This window comes from Gigantopelta aegis, chromosome 12 (assembly GCF_016097555.1).
Source record: "Gigantopelta aegis isolate Gae_Host chromosome 12, Gae_host_genome, whole genome shotgun sequence".
Lineage (NCBI taxonomy): Eukaryota > Metazoa > Mollusca > Gastropoda > Neomphalida > Peltospiridae > Gigantopelta > Gigantopelta aegis.
The window spans coordinates 44,665,037-44,686,446 of NC_054710.1; the positions used below are offsets into that span (position 1 = coordinate 44,665,037).

Consider the following 21,410-nt stretch of genomic DNA (forward strand, 5'->3'; position numbering starts at 1 on the left):
TCATTTGTCAATTTACTTCCCTGCTACCAGAGTGAGTAGGTTTCGCACATGGCCAACTCGGGTTTAATCTCTGAGATTGCCACTGTGGCCAGTGACTAAGTCCGGACCAGAAGGGGAGGGGTAAGTTTGAGGTGGGCGGAATTTGAAATAGGAATTTAGTATTTAGGTCAAAAACCTAAAGCCAAAATGAGATAGCTCATCCATCCTAACATGTCTGGCAAAAAAAGTTAAAGTCCAAAAATAAAATTAGAATGCCCGGCCAAAAACAGTTTTAAGTTGATTTGAGCAATTTAGACGGGCATCCAAAAATAAAATGCGTCGGACTGTTTACAAAAAAAATAAACATAAAATTTCGAAGGCCAGCCAAAAATATTTAAAATTCGACTATTACCTGGAGGCGAAGGTTCTTGAAAGGTTGTCGGCGGAACTCATGACCAGTGGGCTGGCTGGTGGTGCTGAGATTACCAAATGTCCAGTCTCCATCGGAGCTGGTGCTGGTTTAGAAGGGACCGCCGCTGTCAGTGGAGCTAACCGTTTTGGTTCCCCTTAGCCGCTTCTGGCGTGGGCCGCAATCGAGTAGTAGGGGGCGACGAAGCAGAAGGGACCTCCCTCGGCAGCTGAACCGCCGGGTTTGGTCGCCCCCCCCCCCCCCCCCCCCGTGCTGCCCCTTGGGACACATTCTCCTCCTACTTGTCGATCCACGCGGCTTATTGTCACCGTATATAAGGGAACGATTTCGGAAACCAATTTCATTCTTCAGCGCCCAGAGTAGGAATGCTGTTACCAGAACATCCTGACGATTAACTGTTGAACTTGACGCAAATGCGTTTTTAAAATTATGGAAAATGCATTTTGGGGTAGGCCTATTATAAAATTAGTCCCGTACTTATAAACCTTAAAGTCTAGCCTTTAATAAAGTCCAGAATTTAACGTCATGGTAACGCCATTCAAACAGCATTACGTTAAAGTCTGGACTTTATTAAAGGCTAGACTTTAAGTTTTATAAGCACGGGCCCTGATCGCAGACAAGTGAAACAGTTTGCGAACGTTAGCGTCGCTCGCTGTCGTTGAACGCGGACCATTGCATTACACTCCGGAAGATGGCGTCAAACTGGAAGTTGTTGACAGTCTCATATGCCAGGAAAATTATTCTTTTGGCGCTTCTATTGAACATTGACGTTTGTTTAGGTTAGTTCACTACCGCGGCTTCTTTATTAAAGGGACTGCTATCAGATATTTGAGACCAATATAGCCTTTTTACAACTAAAATTACTATTAAGGTAGACGACAGTCACTTTTTGCACCCTTGTTTTGGCTTCGTACACAATAAGTATAGCATATTTCATTATAATTTCACATGAAATCTATATTTCGTAAAAGGTACAATACAATTTTCTTCAAACACAGTTAGGTGCATTAGTAATGTTCAAATAAAAACATGTCAATAGCAATTTTGTTTTGGAATTTTCCCAGCATTCTTAAAACGGAAAGGCAGACATCGTAAGTGTCGTATAAAAGAAATCCATTAAAATAAAGTCACCAATAACATAACACGGGTAATCATAGTTTACTGCTAGAATCTAAAACCCTACTGTTCATTACCAACACGACTAAAGCATTTGATTTGTACAGAAAAGCAGTTAACTTTTAAAGAATAAAAATCCCAAGTCCGTTAGCAAAACTAAGATGGCGGACTGCACTGTCAGTTAACGAAGTCGTAAACGAGGTAGGACGATCTCATCACCGGTCGAGACACGGGCGAGATTGCCAAAAATTATATTTAGTCGAATAAATAGGAAGCGGAAACAACGGGGGAATGGGGTGGGGGGTGGGGGGGGGGGTGAGGATGGAAAAGTACATGGTATTTTGTGCTTGCCGTATTTTATATATAATTTTTTTAAATCTTGATTATGCAGCCAGCCCTCCCAACCCGACACTGTGGACCCATCACTAGCGATTTCGTCCCTACGGTGCTGGTTCAGCAAGCCTATAGTAGGTAGTACTTGTACTTATATAAGACTATTTCGCCCGAGTCTACGGTATTTAAATATCCACTTTGGTTTGGTCGCCAAAAACGAGGGCTGCAGCCTACATGGTATTACCATAATTGTCGTTTTGGATGCGTGAGTGGAGGGATGAGTGGACGCAAAAACATTAGTGGCCTAATAGCCACATATCCAAACAGGTGTCTGACTTGGCATACAACTATTTGTCAGGTCTCAATATGGGAGCAGGTCAACTCGCCTTGAGCGCCGGTTTTTCAAATCACCTCACTCGCCCCCAAAATGTTGACACAGATATATATATATATATACACACAATTTGGAGAAGATTGTCATCTTTGGGTGCATTTAATGTTACAAAGTGGCTGGATGTAGCTCAGTCGGTTGAGTGCTCGCTTGAGGTGCTTACGTCGCAGGATCGTACCACCTTGGTGAATCCATTCAGCTGATTCAGTTTTTTTTCTCCTTCTAACCAGTGTACCACAACTGAACACATGCCGTGGTATGTGCTTTCCTGTGTGTGGAAGGTGCATATAAAAGATCTCTTGTTGCATTACGAAAAAAATGTAGTGGGTTTCCTCTGATGACTACGAGTCAGAATTACCAAATATTTGACATCCAATAGCTGATGATTAATCAATCTATGTGCTCCAGTGGTGTCGTTAAACAAAACAAACTTTAAGATTACAAAGTTAACCAATTATTTGCAAAGAGAAGGTACGGCGAACTAAATATAAATGTCTAGAACCCTTAACCCCACCCCTCAGGCTCCCCCAAACATTGATAGCACACATGTATTTAAGAAATAGAGTGGATAAAAGGTTCTTGGAGTTGTACCTAGGTTCCAGCTAAATATATGGACTATGAACTTTCATTTTAAACGTTTTATAGGGATTATTATTATTGTTTTATTTTTATTTTTTTTGTTAGCCAATTTTCAGATCTCAAGAATTTTATAAGATTTGATGGCCAATTTAAACAAACTTTTATTAGCCAATTTCTATGAAAATTAGCAATGAGACACTTTCTCTGAAAATTAGCAAAGGGTAGGGTTATCCCTGCTTGAAACAAAGGGAAATAGTTATATATGTTTTTAACGCATGTGCTTTTAAAAATGACGAGGTTGGCGCTAAGTTAAAAGCAGCACACTAATATATTAGGACAAATAAAAATGTTGTTCTGGGCCCGTATTTTGGAAGCCATCTTAGCTACGATATGTCGTAAATCCGTCGTAAGTGACTGCGGCAAATGCCGTAGCATATTTTGGAAATTGTCCAAAATATCATAAATACATCGTAGATCTTAGACTAGGAACCAATATAGCGGCTTACTTCTAAAATGCCCCCAAACTCGAAATACTTTACCGGCAAAACTTTAAAACAGTGTATTCCAACCTTGACCTTTGACTGCTACGCCACCAATTTCAGAAAATTTACCAATCGATATAATGGGATCTGATCGGGGTTGGCGAAGAAGGGCAGGGGCGTAGACTGGGGGGTGGGGTGGGGGTCGGACGCCAAAAAAACCCAACAAAAACCCACCGATTTTCTGTGTGCAATTTAGAAAACAATCGTCTCATTAAAAACCCCCAAATATAACCTGTAAATGTTTAGTGTGGAAAAAACAAGGCGTTCACAGACTATATAGCAAATAATCTATAGGAAGCCTAAATAAAAGAAATATTACTAAAGTAAACCAAACTGACACATTTTCACTACTTAGGCAACAGTAATTAAAAATAGACATGAAACTTTTCCAAAATTAATATTTGAAATGACTTACTGCTACATGAAAAATGTAAAGAAAAATTATATAAATACAAGGTAAACACTCATAATATTATTTTACTAGATAATATTTATACTGCATTATTAAGATATTAAAATATGTGGGTGAATTGAACAACGTTACGTAGCAGATTTTTAAGGGTTTTTTTTCACAAACACTCTCACGGCGAAAGTGTTTAACGTAGATAGTTATGGCTATAGTACTTCCAACAAGGAACGCCTTTTTTCATAATATTAAATTTACTACAAGTTTTTTATTTATGAGCTGATTGTTTGTAAATCTGTAGCTTTTTTTCTTCTTTTTTTTATTGCCAAAAACTGAAATTATTTAAAAAAAAAAAAAAAAAAAAAAAAAAAACCATGTTTGTACGAGGATGGGACGGACTATAGATTTAAACTTACAATAGTGATTATAAATCGAGTTGAAAGGCATGCATACATGTATCTGCGCTTTCCCAAATCGCAAAACAAATCGAATCAGTTTATTCTCATAAATACATACACAAATTTAGTGGCGTAGAAAGGTGCACACATATATAAATATGAATATATATATGTATATATCAATCATCGCTTCTGCTATCATGCCCCCTCCCTTGCCCCCCCCCCCACCACCACCACGTCTTACACCAGTGAAATTATATACGTTTATTTTGTTTACTAGAGTGTCACATGACAATACACATAGAATATTCATACTGTATACAATCACGTATTGTCACCCAGCCTACATAAGCTTATGAGACACTTAAAACATAAAATACGAAATATCATTCATATAAAATTTAATGTGTGCATGTATATATAAGCAAAAATAAATCACATAATTTAAAAATGTTAATAAAACTAATTTCACTATTAGACTATACTACATACAATTATTAAAAGGTGTATGCCACAGAAACCACCTGAGGCAAAGTGTAAATATTACACCCATAGCATAACTTGTTTGGAAATGGGGGGGGGGGGGGGGGGGGGGGTGCTCCAAGCGTTAGTATATGGTCTAGCTTTACGCAGCGTTACGGGCGAGGATGGGTGTCTAATGTTGGCAAAAAATCGCCTTACCTAATATTTTTAGGCTGTATACATTTGCCTTCTTGGATTTGTGATGTTCAATTATTAAAGTATAAAGTTAAACTTCTTTTTGCTTAATGACACCACTAGAACACACTAACTTATTAAGTATGTGCTATTGGATGTCAAATGTTTGGTAATTTCGACATAGCACTGGCGTTGGATGGGGCTAAGGGGGCATGTCCCCTCATATATTTAGCAGCAGCGATGGTTTATATATATATATAAATATGTGTGTGTGTATGAGTGTGTGTGTGTGTGTGTGTGTCTCCCCCCACCCCTTTTGGCACTTTCATACGCCCGTGTATAGTCTTACTGAGGAAACCCTCTAAAAAAAAAAAACATCATTAGTAGCAAGGCATCTTTTATATGCATCACCTACAGACAGTCGTGGTGCACTTGCTGAAACGAGAAATAGCCCAATGAGCCCATCGACTGGGATCGATCCCAGACCGACCACGTATATTCATAAAAAATAAGAAGAAGAACATATTTATGTATTTACACTGTATATAGTATTGTGGGACTAATGTAGCCTAATCACTGTTAACCATCCAAAAGAAGAGAAAAGAATTAAAATTTCCACTTATGTCGAATACCCGTTTCCCTTACGGGACCTTTTTGTCGAGGGTTCGGAGTCCGGACTCTTACATACAATGTCGTACGGTCCTGGCCAGCGGTTATAGGTGTATGGTTAGTAGCAGTCGATGGAACACCGATACGCGCAACGCTGGATAGCCGTTGTCCATCTATATAGAGGGTCGGAGACGAAGATCCATCAGACACACATCCCACTCGCTAAAATATCTCCACTTGATGATAATTCCTATTTTTGTTTACGACAAATACCGTAAATCATGACACTAAGATAACTTTACGATACATTAGTAATTTGCTCTTAACTAGCTACGATATGTCGTAGCTAAGCTGGCTTCAAAAATACGGGCCCTGGTTAACACGTAAAAAAAAAAGGTAGTTACGTAGGCTATAACATTAAACAAAAACTTTGATTCCTAAAAGCTGTCAAAATGGTCAAGCAAAGATCAATAAAGTAGCATTACAAATAAAGTATGCGTCCTGTCACTGTTTTGAAGATCAGTACTGTAGGAGGGAAAAAAACGTTTATGGTGAGCGAAAATGGCGCACACCAAAAATAGGGTGTGTCGGGTAACCGGAACAACACATATTTGTTTAATGAAATATATATATATATATATATATATATATATATATATATATATATATATATATATATATATATATATATATATTATCTTTCTACAGGTTTTGCAAGTACAACTATTAATTGTATGAAGAGTGGACAGGATGGACTCTCAACATGGTTAATCTGCACAGTGAATGGTACTGTAGTTAGTGGTATCAGATGGATTCGGCCAAATGGTAATAATCACCTAGTGGTGGCACAATGTAACCTAGCTAATGATCAATGTATTCCACCTGGGAATATAAAAGGCTACAATGTTTTAATTGATCCGTCTACAGGGCAGCATACACTTACCATAGATTCGTTTAACTCTTCAACTGATGCTGGAGAATGGGCTTGCCGGGATGGAACAGGAAGTGGCCAATTTACATGTATTAAGACTTTAACAGGTAAGCTAACTATAAATATTTAGTTTTTTTCTGTATTAATTGTCAAGCTCAAAGGTTCTCATGTCCTTGTGTAGCAGCATCAGATTTTTACAGTATGGAACACTAGGAAGAAAAACGTAACAGAATAATACAGCACCACTATAAATATCACATCACAGACTAAATGTCATCAACGTATATCATTTACATAACCATATACATGTAACGTTTATAACTCCTGTGCTAGACAAAATGTATCCCTCCGTTACTGTGTTCAAGATCCAAAACAATATACCCATGAACCATGCATTTATTTTTATTAAAAATGTAATTACTAAATGATGTATTTTGAGATTTATATTATATTGTTTAATACATATATTGGCTTCAATTCTGTTATATTATAGTTCCAATCTTGGATGCCTAACACAGCAAATATATATATATATATCCCCATTTATCATATTTAAAACAGAGTTGCATTAAATATGTGTATATGTACAGCAGTGTAAAGGAACTTATCATCTACAAAATCAATCAAAAACTAAGTTGCTATGCCAAAAACGTAATTCTGTATTAACAATTTAATCTATCAAAGTAGGCAATATGTACCCCGTTAGGGCTCAAAATCAGGTTCTCGGTGAACCCTTCTGCTCTACTTTTTATTTTGGTATTTTTAAACAGCTTAGGTCTTCTGAATGGACTGATTGGTCTGCAAGTCGATTTCTATTGTAAGAAATAAAGTCATCCTATAGCAACTGAAGTAATGTAGACTATAGCTTTTTCACATAGTAAAACAAATAATTAGGTATTTTAAAATTAAGATGCAACTTAGCACACAAACAACACATATAAGGAGCATTTTTAAATTAAACGTAATTTTAAAAATATTGTGTTATAACAAGATGGCCGCTATTAATATGCTAAAACTGGTTTATAAAAACATGTTATAGCCGATTTGCATGGGGTTAGAATTCTTACCTGTCCATAAACAGTTTCCACTTGCCTATTAATGATTTGCTTGTTTCAGTGAAAACCTATGAAACCTAACTTTTTGGTTGTTATAAACATTACATTTTGGACATTCCGAAATAATTCGCTGTAACGAATGCACATAATTTTGGTCGCCAGACCGATGAATCACAATAAGGTTTTGACTTGCTCGACTAAAATGCACACCATTTGTCACTGATCATATTTGATCTCAAGTTCTCTTCAAGAGCCCAATTTTGTACAGCCTGTAAGTGGTCACGTTTTCCGTACAAAAATATTTTTAATGTAAATGCACTCCCAAGTGGATAAAATGCTGGCGTTAAGCGGCCACTGTAAATTATATATATAGATGTTTGTTGAGGGTGTTTATTATTATTTATTTTTATTATTATTAACTTTTTTCTCTTTTTTTTCTCTAAATGTTTGATAGCTGCAGGGTTCGAACGTTTAAGTATGCCGATGGCAATTGTTTTAAAGAGACTTTTGCAGCAAATAAACTTGACTGAAAGGTTATTTGTTTGTATGTACATGTAGTCAAATTTCTTCAATTTATGTCAATAAAACAAGAATTTATTATAAATGGAATCATGGACTACTAGCATAAGCTAACATTTAAAGGAACCTGGTGTTTCTGAGACGAAGTTGCGCAAGTTTTCGGTGAATGTGACATGAAAGTTGTTCTATGGATGACATTAAATTGTATACAGTGTTCTCACTGGATAAAAATTAAAGGATCTACCCGACCCCACCATTTCAAAAAAAGAAAGAAAAAAAAAGAGGAACGTTTGTTTACCGTATATCGTTGTGTGTTGGTCGACTTTGTGGAATACCTATCCCTTATTTTGCCCCTCGGTATCTGGTACTGAAAAGTTGGTACGATGTTACGGATGTACACGCTTCTATATTTTTTTGTGTGCACTATTAGTTAAAACGTAGTTCAGTTAATACAGTGTGGGTCTGGGTATTCGTTTTGCTAAACCGATCAGAGTTTTAATATTATTATTTCAATAAATATTTTAAGATATCTGAAAAAATAATTTTAAAAACATTGTTAAGTGATCCCCTGCTGTGCGATCAAAATTTTCTGTTCTTTTGATTTCCATCTTCATCGAGTGAATCGATCGCATTGATATTGTCAACAGTAGTTTCATTTTTGTAAAGGCGGTGTATATATTATTTGGCACCCAAGATAGATGATTTTAATAATGAACACTAGCAGTTCCGTTTTTATAAGCGGTATCCCCCCCCCCCCCTCCTCCCAAACAAAACAAAAAAATTAAACGTTTATAATATTTTATAAGAAATTACTGAATAAACAAATGACAGTAAGTAAAAATCATCAGTTACAACCAATTAAATCTGCAATTGAGGTTAAAATATCAGACACGAGTTAGTGAACACAAAAGACAAAATTACAGTTCTGATCAAGTGACAAATTTGGCGCCAAATAAGTATTTCTTTTCAGTCGAAGATTTCCAAAACAATAAAAAATAAAATGTTTTCATTGCTAAAATAAAATATAACTGTTATTGTGTGTATCAAACATAGAAATGGATACTGGTATGGGACACAGCAGAGGCTATTAAATATAGTGTTAAGTTATGTTATGGTAACTTCCGGAAGCTACTGAGGTCTTTCGTCAGTTGCGCTTTCGTACACAACGCGACTTGTTTCCTTTGATGTCCAGTGTGCACACTGATCGATGTTTTTTAGTGTGAAAAAAGTGTGCATTTTGAAATAGAGGGGCTAGGTAATGTAAATTATAACAGGATGCCAAACAATAAAGAAGGGCACAGAAAAACAAATGTGGCTGCCAAACGTAAAAAGGGGTGGCATAACACGAAAGCGAGGAGGCAAAATGCAGTGAGAACGTATATTAGGCAGCTGAGCCATAGAAACTCATGCCTCACGTCTCACGCCTCATGCTTCACGTCTCACATTTCATGCTCTGGGCCACAGGAGCTCACGCCTCGCTACTCACGCGTCACGCGTCAGTTCTGTGTTGACGGTACCAGAAAGCAGTGTTGTTTGCTCAGTTGATCAGAAACAATACTTGTGGGGGTTTTCTTTTTTCGAAGATAGATTCTTCCGACGAAGAAGACCTCTTGATTTTGCTTTTGTTCAGAAGGAGGAGAAAGCGAAAGAGACAAAGCATATGGTGTCGAGAACATTTCTTCCTTAGAGAATCACGAGGAGAATTCCACCGTACATTCCGTCATCTCCTTAAAATCCTGATGAAGAACTCTTTTTCAATTATACAATGATGTCGTACAATACTTACAATACCCTGAAGTCCCTCGTGCTGGAACGTCTGAAGCCAGATCAATCAAACTGGAGAAAACCAATCGAAGCAGAAGAAAAGCCCATCGTTACTCTCAGGTTGGACTATGTTAGTGGATAGGGCACTTGTTGTCCCTTCTCCAGTGCTATCAGCCATTCTGGCTTTCTCTTTTTTTAAATCTATTTTTCCTCTTCTTTTTTTTTTCTTCTTTTTTATAAATTTGTTTATGTTGATGAGATAACTCTTTGGTTTGACTGGGCTATAAACAGCAATCGTACAGGTTTGTTTTTCACATCACTCAAGCACGCACTCATGCACACAAACACACGCACACAAATGCACACAAATGTGCACACACACACACACACACACACACACACATACATACAAAAGAAAACTACAAACAGGGATACTGCGAATACATTAATTTTAATGAAGGATAACATGGATTGAGCCTAGGCACATTCAGAGTGTATTTCACTGAATATCGTAATTGCTGGGTCCATGAGTGCTCCGGCCAAGCTGGGAGTAGTCCGCTGAACCTTGGGACCCCATGTCAACCTGAGAAAATTCTGATGACCAGGAGGAGCTCTGCCAGGGTGGCATGGGAGACTGTCGTGATTGCCCAGACATATGACATTGTGGAGTTTTTTGACTATGATAGAGAGCAGTGGGAGGGTAATAGGATTGTGATGGTGATGGTGATGGTGATGACATGGAACTGCTGAGGGGAGATGCAATTGGGCTAAAGGAATCATGGGATGACAGAGAAGATTGTCCAGATTGCCCAAAGAAATGTCCCTGTTGAGTTTGTTGAGCATGAAGGTTTTTCAATAGCTGTAGTGTTTGGAGCTGGAACTCCTGGAAGATCCTCCTCAAGAGTTTCTACCCATGGCATGATGGAGTTGAAAAACCCCATCCGCGGAGATTCAGGTTTCCTCTCTAGTTTTTTTCTCATCAAGGACAGAATGGGATCTTTGTTGTCCTCAACCTTCTTCTTCTTCGGTTTTCTTCCTCCTTGATCACTTCCTTTTCTTTTCTCTGCCACATCAACTGCTTGCTCGGGAACATCGACTCCATCACCCTCACTCACAATGTCATCCTCTTCCGTAGCAGCTTGTAAAATGTCGGCATCCGTTTCACTTTCTTCGTCACTCGCCTCGGGCAGGTTTCCCTTTGAATTTCTAATGTCTTTGATAGGAATGAGAAATTCCATTTGCTTCAGGAACTTCCAGGGTTTGGAGTTGTCTGCTCCACTGCCCGATTTCTTCTTTGTCCTTGTCCTCTGCAGGGCGTTGCAGTGACAGCGAATGAGGGATTCCCATATCTCCTTGTGGGTAGTTCCTGAAGAAAGAAAAGGTTGAGAAACTGATTAATCATGACAAATTGTGAATATTGGTGTAAAGTACATTTATGTTTTTGTAGTATAATAATGATAAGAAGAAGAAGAGGAAGAAGAAGACGAAGATGACTTTCTGATATTTGTGGAAGCTGAAACGTAATAACTTGTATCTTCATTTCTTTAATTCTGCTTTTTTTTCAGGTATCTGGCAACAGGAGCCTCATTCTCCTCCATGAGTGTCCCATTTCACATGTCCCGACGATCCATCGGCAGACATGTTTTCAAGACGTGTCAAATCATGTGGGATGTACTGCAACCACTCGAGTTGAAACCACCAACAGAAGATCAATGGTTCCAGATAGCTCAACATTTTGGTTATTTGTGGGATTATCCTTTTGCTGTCGAAGCCATAGATGGCAAACACTTTGCTCTTGAGAATCCATCCAACAGCGGATCTATGTACTACTGGTACAAAGGATTCCCCAGCATAGTGCTCATGGCATTGAGTGACGCGGATTCATGCTTCATTCTTGTAGACTGCGGTCAGTATGGCAACAGCAGCGTTCAAGGTGGACAGCACAGAAAGAACCATTCCATTCATGATTGTAGGAGACGAAGCATTTCCTCTGAAACCATATTTAATGAAGCCATATGCAGCTAGGACTCTGGATCAGGAGAAGAGGATTTACAATTACCGGCATTCACGGGCACGACGAACAGTTGAATGCGCCTTCGGCATCCTCGCAAAGAAATTTGAAATATTTCAAAGGCCAATGAGAGTTCAACCTGACCAAGCGATCTTGTTGACGAATGCTGCCGCAGTACTACACAATTTCATCCGCCGGCGTGACGAAGAATGATTGACAGGACTTCTGATGTGACCTACGAGGTGGTGGAGGGAGAAGGTATAGGCATATTTCCCCTGGAAGCACACACCCATGTAGGACGACCTACTGCTGAAGCAATGGCCGTACGGGACAGTGTAAAGACATTTTTCAATGACCCACAGGGAAGTGTTCACTGGCAACACAAACACGTATTCCGAAATATCATTGTAAATGAGATCGATTAAAAGACATGGAAAAGACAAGTTGTATTGAATTTTGTGTTGCTGAAATTATAAAATTGGATATTAATCTGTACATGTGTACAAGCCCTGAGATAAGGCTGCCGCCTATTGGTTGACTGCAATTACAATAAATAAATAAATCGATTAAAAGTTACCTTTGGGTGCAGTCAGAATCTTCCCAAACTTGTGTTCTTTGATCTTTGTCCTTGTAGTCAGGCACACGTGGATTCCAGAGGAGGGGCCTTGCCTGGACCAACTCGATTAAGTTTTCTTTGTAGTCATCCATATTGAACTGGCCAACGGAAACCAGGAACTTGAACTTCACATATCGAAAAAAGTGGGCAGTCCCACTTCTCTCATCACGCGTGAACCGTGAACCGTGAGGCGTGAGTGTAGTTGTATGGCCCCACGCTAGAGAGACCACGTCTGTTCATATTTCTATTCACGCGTGAGGCGTGAAGCATGAGACGTGAGGCGTGAATTTCTATGGCCCAGCTGCCTTATGCAACAGACGGTACTCCATGTAATCCATGCAAAAATTCGTAGTGAATCGTTTGCAACACTATATAGATGTTTGTCAGTAATGCTAATATGAACAAATGTTGTGCAGAGACGGGCATTTACGTTTAATTCGGGCACAACGCAGATTGCCACCATACCCCCCCCCCCCCACCCACCCCCCCCCCCTTACAAAATTCGAAGCCTGTACGCCTATGCTGTCGACAAATTTTTATTACAACCCTTTCATTTACACCATAACACTTATTTGCTATTTTAAGCTATGTGAATTAAATGTAATGAAACTGAATGGCAGTGTATTTAAAATCCATGTCCTTGACAACTTGCGCGAAATCAACAAAGACTGAAATATTTAGCCTACAAAAAAAAATCTAGTTTAGTGTCCATAGATGCAAACAACTGTTGTTTCTCACAAATTTACTTCAATATTAATTAGTGCGTTATGAAAGTGTTTAATTTGTGGCACTCTTGACTGCCATACAATCTCAGAGGACCATGCATAGAGCGTAATCTATATTCCTAGATTGAAAAACTGGCTATCGGTCCTAAACCAGCATAATATATGTATTAAAATTAACACACAATATGAAAAACGTTTCATTTGCGGCCAGTTTATATTACTTTGGTGTAAAAAACAAAACAAAAAACCACAACAAGATTCAAAGTTTTGTTTGCGTGCATTTTAATTGATAGCCATGTTGATTAACTTAATTAAAATAAGCAAGCATTGGATGACATTGTTTTCTTGTTGTCGTTAGCGAGATCCTCAGCTGGACATTTTGTGATATACATGTACTAGTATATTATATTTGAGGTGTCGGATAGATTATGTAAGCATTCATTCACATCTGAAGAAAGAAATCATTTTAGCAAACATTTTAGGCAGTCAAACATTTTATTAGGCAACCGACAGCGCAAACAAATGGTAACCTCCACACCATACCATTCTGTCCATATTGACTCAAATCTACGTCCATGATTTTCCTCGTATTTAATCATTCGTTTTTGTAACACTGCATTAAATCTGTCCAACTCCGATTTTCCTCGTATTTAATCATTCGTTTTTGTAACACTTATATTAAATCTATCTAACTCCGACTTCCGCTATTTTTATAACAACTACCTATTTATAAACATTGATATAATTTAGATCCAAATTGCGTGTGCCCATTGAAACCGATATATGCCAGAAAAATTGGGGCGATTAAAGAATTACAAGTCAAAGTGATGACATGAATCGCCCGAATGGCAAGTCAAATTTTGTTTAAAAAATCCCAAGTGCACACCACCCTGTATAAGTGACTTTTTAGCACATTTGTTCTAGCAACCGGGATAGACCTTAGTGCACACGTTGTTCAACTCTAGATGGCACGCTGCTGACCAAGACGTCAGGAGCCATACCATTCATTATTTTGAATATAGTACATAATTGTTCGATTTTTCAGATAGTGTTTCCAAACCTGTTTCTAAATATAATGCGTTTCTAGATGTAAACAATGGTGGACCAGTTATTATGCTTGTTGCTTCAAGTTGAACTTTTTCAGAAGTTTCAGAATCTATTACTGACCACTCATCCCAAACTTCAGATACATATGCAAGTGCAGGTCAAATAAAAGTTGTGTATATTTGCATCAGTATTTTTCGATCCAAAGAGTATATGTATTTTCTTAGAACAGAGATTATAGTTGAAAGTGATTTACATATATTTTGAATGGGATCTGTCAATTTTTCATCATTTGTGAAAATTAAACCTAAATACTTATGCGTTTGTGTTATATTAATAGAAGTGATTCTAGGGATGGGACGATTATTCAATATCACCCTTTCCCAATTTGCGAACTGCAGTTTATTTCGAGTTTTATTATTATTGTTGTTAAACGGTACATATATAAACGTTTCCACACATTGCTGGTAATACCAATGACCTGTAAGGTATTTTGGCTAATCACAGCATTCGATTCCCTTTAACCTGACATGTTTGTATGGGCGATAGGTGCTGTTTGAATCCTACACAGAACCCGCGAATTTCTTGCCGGACCGTAAAAATTGTAATCTCCCAAAATAGGGACTGACCTCAGTGATCAATCCGCCAAGTGAATAAACATTTTAAGTATGTTTCGTCTCAGTTGTCAAAATTGAAAACGTTAAAGACGTGTTAACTTCAAGAATTATAAAATGGCGCCCAATTTCCGTCATATTAATTTAAAACGATTGAAGTTTGCTAATGTCCATGTTTTTATCGAGACGGAATCATCCACAGTTCCAGAACTACAATGTACGCAAACTACTTTGCACTTTGTTTTTCTTTTTAAATAAATATTTGAAGATTTTTTTTTTCAATTTCAATACGAGCAAAAAATAAAAAAATAAAAATAATAACTAGTTAAATAATTCACTATTATATATTATGTAGCTGTACTTATCTTTTCTGTTTTCTCTTTTTAAATCAGTGGGGGCGTCACCGATGACACTTTTGTGCTGCCACATAAAAATTACTGCCGTCGGTAAAGCTCCTCACCGATGGCAAAATGTATAAATGTGTATGAACATTATCTACCAGTATTTAACACAGACGTTTGAGTCCTTGTTGGAGTTAATGGGCGTTTAGTTAGTACCAGTATCCATTTGTATGTTTGATACACACAATAACAGTTATATTTATTTTATGAAGAAAAAAACCCCGACGAATTTGCCGCCAAATTTGTCACGTGATCAAAACGGTCATTCTGTGTTTTGTGTCCACTAACTCGTGTCTGATATTTTAACCTCAATTGCAGAGTTAATTGGTCGTAACTGATGATTTTTACTTACTGTCATTTGTTTATTCAGTAATTCCTTATAAAACATTAGACACGTTTAATTTTTAAAAAATGGGGGGGGGGGGGGGGGGGGGAGGTGGAATATCACCGCTTATAAAAACAGAAGTGGTAGTGTTCATTATTAAAACATTTATTTTGGGTGCCAAATAGTATATACACGGCCTTTACAAAAACGAAACTACTTTTTATCAGCTGGCAATATCAATGCGATCGATTCACTCGATGAAGATGGGAAATAAAATGAACAGGAAAATGTTATCCCTTAATGATCGCTTAAAAAAGTGTCTTTATTATTCCGTTCCTGGAAATAAATTCTTAAGATCGAGCCCTGTTAATATTATGTATTTGTGCTTATATCGAGTAATCCATTCCTTAAAACAAATATACATACTTCTCTTTATTTGACATTATGAAAATAATAATAAACATTAGCGAAATATGTCTTGGCATATATCTTTCTACATGACACCCATATAGAGACAACTGAGTTAAACAAAACAAAACAAAAATACTGGAAAGACTTTCGCCGGACCTCCTACCATTCTCACCTACACATTATTTTGCCAACCCTCTAAACTCAAATTCTGGGGGACACATTTCCCAAGTATGTATTCCAGACCCAACACGCTAACGGGGTATGGTAAAAATCTATTTTTTGTTTTCTAGTCAGGACATAATTTTATATTTACAATTATTTGAACAAATTAATATTTTCAACTTTATATTTATTGGTAAGTTTTACATGTTTATGTTGTTGTATAAAGTGGACTATATTTTTCCGGTTACGATTAAATGAGTTTGTAGGTGAAATGTTTACGAATCGTTTGACAATAAACAAACCATAGTAGCTAACAAAATTAATGTTTTGTTACTGTCATTAAATGGGGAAAAAAAGAATCAATCATGTTGTGAGGTATACATAAGGCAAGTTTGCCCCTCGGGCTGGAATTGCCTTATCTATACCTCACAACGGTGATTCTATTAATTTGTATGCCATTTGATGATGCTGTTAAACTATTGTCATATGCAAATAATCTGGTTACACAGTTAAGCTCATTAGCAATATCACTGATGTATAATACAAAAAGTGAAATGGGCCAAGTATTGAGCCTTGTGGTATTCCAGTCGTTAATGAAAGAAAAAAAAGAAAGAAATGTTTTATTTAATGACGCACTCAACACATTTTATTTACGGTTATATGGCGTCAGACATATGGTTAAGGACCACACAGATTTTGAGAGGAAACCCGCTGCCGCCACTACATGGGCTACTCTTCCAATTAGCAGCAAGGGATCTTTTAGTTGCGTTTCCTACAGGCAGGATAGCACAAACCATGGCCTTTGTTGAACCAGTTATGGATCACTGGTCGGTGCAAGTGGTTTACACCTACCCATTGAGCCTTGCGGAGCACTCACTCAGGGTTTGGAGTCGGCATCTGGATTAAAAATCCCATGCTTCGACTGGGATCCGAACCCAGTACCTACCAGCCTGTAGACCGATGGCTTACCACGACGCCACCGAGGCCGGTCAGTCGTTAATGTACCATAGTTGGATAAAGAACCATTAATAAAAACACTTGATGTTCTGTTTGATATATAATTTCTTATCCATTCAAGTAGGTGTCTGGTACTAACGTAACGTTCTAGTTACAAAGGCTTTTGATGCTAATCCCATTTATTCATTCAGATGTCCAAATCTATTCACTAAACAGCTTTGTTCGTTACATCCTGTAATGTCGATTAAGTGTCACAGATATGTGATATATTTGTTCATATTTCTATTCAACTTCTCCAGTTCTCAATCCAGAGAGTGAGGTTTCGGAATCCACCATTATTTTAATAGTGGCTGCTGTTCTACTGGTCATCATCGCGGTTCCAGCAATATGGTTCTGTAACAAGAGGTATTGCATGGTGTTGAAGAAAGCCTTTAAAACTGTGTGATCATCTCTCACACACACACACTCTCTCTCTCTCTCTCTCTCTCTCTCTCTCTCTCTCTCTCTCTCTCTCTCTCTCTCTCTCTCTCTCTCTCTCTCGTTATTTGTCAGCTTCATTGTACGATTACCTAGAGGTCAAATGAGTGTTTTGTGTAATGTGGCAATGAATGTGACGTCAAAAAGTCAGAATCTAGTTTATGACTTTTCTTTAATAGCTCTTGGTAATCACAATCTGATTAAAATTAGCTCTATTGCTCTACCAATAGATCTAACAGTATTGTGTGGACTCCCATATCCAGGTGACATTTCATCTGTAAATAATAAATTAAATATCAACCAATCACACGTCACCTTTTATAGCATTATTTGGGAGCATACAAATTCTAAAAATAACTATTTATGCAGCCTCTGTACCACGAACAATGCCAATACGTACGGACAGGGTTAGGCGACTGCTCAACGGCAATATATATAATTCCAGGTGTTTAATATATTTTTTTAAAGAACTAAATCAGTCTTCAATTTTACATTACAAATTATTTATTTTATAAAATAAAACATGTTTTAATGCATTGGCGAGATCGGACTAGTGAGATACAATTGATTATTTTTTGTTTTGTTTTGTTTAACGACACCACTAGAGCACAATGATTAATTAATCATCGGCTATTGGATGTCAGACATTCAGTAATTCTGGCATGTAGTCATCAAAGGAACCCGCTATATTTTTTTGTAATTCAGCAAGGGATCTTTTATATATGCTCTTTCCCACGTGACCTGGATTAATTTACATGTAATTTGCAAAGTTATCAAATTCTGAAACTATGTCATCTGAAAACCATCACATACTGTCATTGCACTGGAAATGCTATATATTATATGATAAATATATATATATTTTTTTTTTTATTTCATTTATTTATTTATTATTTTTATTTCTGATGTCGAGAGCTCAACATTTTAATTCTTATCATCAAATGTGTCTGAAATTTATCTTTAGCAATTCTCTCTTTGACTGGGAGTGGACGGGGTTTAGCTCAGTTGGTTGAGTGCTCACATGAAGTGCTTCCATCACAGGATCGAACCACATTGGTGGTTCCATTAAACAGACTAGGTGTTTTCCTCGTTCCAACCAGTGCACAACAACTGGTCAAAGGCCGTGACATTTGTTTTTCTGCCTGTGAGAATGCATATAAAAGATCCCTTGCTGCTAATGGACACATGTAGTTTATTATGTTGAGCTCTCAACTCGTCAACATGTATGTCTTTTTCTTTTGTAATTCTCTTTTTGCCTTTATAGTAATGATTCAGAACTTGAGAGCTCCCGACAATAAGTCGAGCGCTGGAGATAACAAATCTAACACTCAAGATTATAAGTCAATAGTTTAAGATAATGAATTGAGCACTCAGTCAAACGTTCGAGATAATATAAGTCGAGCACTCGAGACAATAAGTTAATAAGTTGAGCAGTTGCGATAATAAATTGAGCACTTGACATAATCAGTAATGCACTCAAGATAACAAGTCGAGAGCTCGAGATAATAAGTTAAGTGTGCATTCACCATGCTCAGAAATACAACACGTCAATCGAAGTTTACCAGTTTACGAATATATAGATATGAAAATGCATGTTTCCACGCGCAGATCGTGCTAATGGAAAGTGGGCGTTATGTTGAAATCTCAACGTATTGTATTGATGTTGAGGTCTGAACCTATTATCTTGAGCTCTCAAATTATATTGTCGAATGCTATACTTATTTTTTGTCAGTGCGTACGTACCTTCAGTGGCATATAGTCATGGTGACAGGTTGAGAGTTTGAAATTATAAGTTGAAATCTTGACATAATATGCCGATATTTCAAAATAATAAGTTAAGCACTCAACAAAACAAGTCCAAATATCGAGATATAAGTCGAAGTTCTGTATCTGAATCATAGGCTTTGTGTCCTTTCACTGTGGAGTTAGCCCACACTTTTGAGAGGGTCACACCCGCTATTTTTATTCAGAAGGCTTTGAAGATCTGAAAAACACCTTCAAACCTTTGTTCCTGTAAATTGGTCACGAAATTGTATTATTTTGCCTCTACTATAAGGGATGTGTAAAGAAACAAAACCTACTTTCACAGAAGAACGATAAATCTCCAAATAAGAATTCTGCGGAATGTTATATTGTTTCTGCAATCCTCAGTTTTCAATACTACACATGACATATTTTTATGGAGTTGAACAATAACAATAACAATAATAATAACAATAATAATAATAATAATAAAATGAAATAAAACTTATACCATTCAGTAAACTCTCTCTAATAAACTTAATACTTTAATCTTAACAGGATGAAGCGGCAACCGAAGCCTGAGGAAGAGCAAACTGAAAACAAAACTCAAGAGGCTGAAGATGAAAAGGGCCAACATGACAAATGAAAATCCTTCTTTTGAACCCAGCTGGGGTTGAAATAATATATAGAGAATCAGGTGCCAACTGGTGATCATGATGAGTTACATTGGGGCCTAGTTAGGAACTATAGGTGATTAAGACCAACTAATTAATTGTCAACTATCATTGATCATTGGCAGGGGCGGAATCTCGATCTTGTAAATAGGATATCACAACATTCTAAAAAGGGCATGTATGAGTTCCTCAAAGGCAAATGAGCCCAGCTCACAAAGGTAGCGAAATCTATAATTGTTCGGGGACATGCTCCCAAGAGATTTTAAAATAAACATGCTTTCAGGGCAATTTAGTGTTGTATATTGTAGATGATTTTTTTAAAGTTATTAAAAAGGGTAGTACAAATGCGGGGGTGGTGGTCATGGGACTCCCTTGTAGAGCCGTTAATGACTGGAACATCACTAATTAATAGTAATAAAATACTATAGCCACATTATGTAGTATCCAGACATCATTACTTTTTTTTTTTTTTAGAATCTCAAACTGTCTTAGGCCAGCTGATTTTACCCACATTAATATCTTAATCAGGATTTTTTTCTGAATCTAAATATTTATTCAAACGGGGTGGGAGGTGTGGGGGGGGGGGGGAGCAATCTCGTACGCTTATGGCTATGACGTCACGACGGTTATACGATACCGTAGAGCTCTTTTCGCTTAACAAATATGGCCTTTATTTTTAATGATCAGCCACTATTGTTTGAGATAGCGAATAGAATAAGGTGGAGAGTGGTTCAGAACTCCTACATTATATATATAATTTTGTTATTTTAGAGTTCACATATAACTTTAAACTTACATGTGTGTGCTGACCAGTACAAAACGCTGCAACTTGTTTTTTTCAATCGGACACCACGATCCTGAACACGGGAATAGGCCCTGGGGTGTCGGGTTTCTTCTTGTAAGTTTTGTAGTAATCACTAACGTTAGTTTAATGTGAGGAAACTCAGACCAGATTTGTATAAATGTGTGTATTTAAGATACAGTGCGGGTAGGTGGCTACCATTTGGTTGTTGAAAATTGACGATCTGTTACATAGAGTTCGCTCTAGCTCTGGCCCACTTATAAACAGGGTAAGAGGACACTCGAGCTAATCAGATATCTGGATTGGTCTTTGTTTTGTTTGTTTTTGTTTGCTTATTCTCAATTAAATTCTTGTTTATTGACAGAATAAATTATATACCTAGTTATGACGTTAAAGTGAAGATATGTTTCATCACCAATATTTATTATTTGTTTGTTGTTGGTGGGTGGGGTTTTTTTTTTTTTTTTTTTTTTTTGGGGGGGGGTGTTGGTGTTGAGGGGGTAGGTTTTGTGTAGTTGTCTTGTTTGTTTGTTTGGGGTTTGTTTGTTGTTGTTTGTTTTGTTTGTTTGTTTTTTTCTTCTTCTTTTTCCGTTTTGTCGTTGCGACTATAGGAGGAAAACGTGGTAACTCAATGTTTCAATAATATATTCTCTAAAAATTAACACAAATTATCGAAGCTAAAGATTCGGCATAAAGTCAGTAAATTGTTTAATTTAATATATCTGGCCTGTACCCAGCG

At 37.2% G+C, this 21,410-nt stretch overlaps 1 protein-coding gene across 2 annotated transcripts; it reads left to right on the forward strand.

Annotated features, from left to right (window-relative positions):
• The first annotated feature begins 1,086 nt into the window (after window positions 1-1,086).
• LOC121386281 lies at window positions 1,087-21,113 on the forward strand. 2 transcript variants are annotated; one of them, XM_041517134.1, is made up of 4 exons: window positions 1,087-1,188; window positions 6,149-6,478; window positions 17,275-17,380; window positions 19,754-21,113. In XM_041517134.1, exons 1-4 carry the CDS (start codon window positions 1,101-1,103, stop codon window positions 19,839-19,841), a joined length of 612 nt encoding a protein of 203 aa, XP_041373068.1. In that variant the 5' UTR covers window positions 1,087-1,100; the 3' UTR covers window positions 19,842-21,113. The 2 variants fall into 2 exon arrangements, with proteins under 2 accessions (XP_041373068.1, XP_041373069.1); XM_041517135.1 differs by having other exon boundaries at window positions 6,149-6,265.
• The last annotated feature ends 297 nt before the right edge of the window (window positions 21,114-21,410 follow it).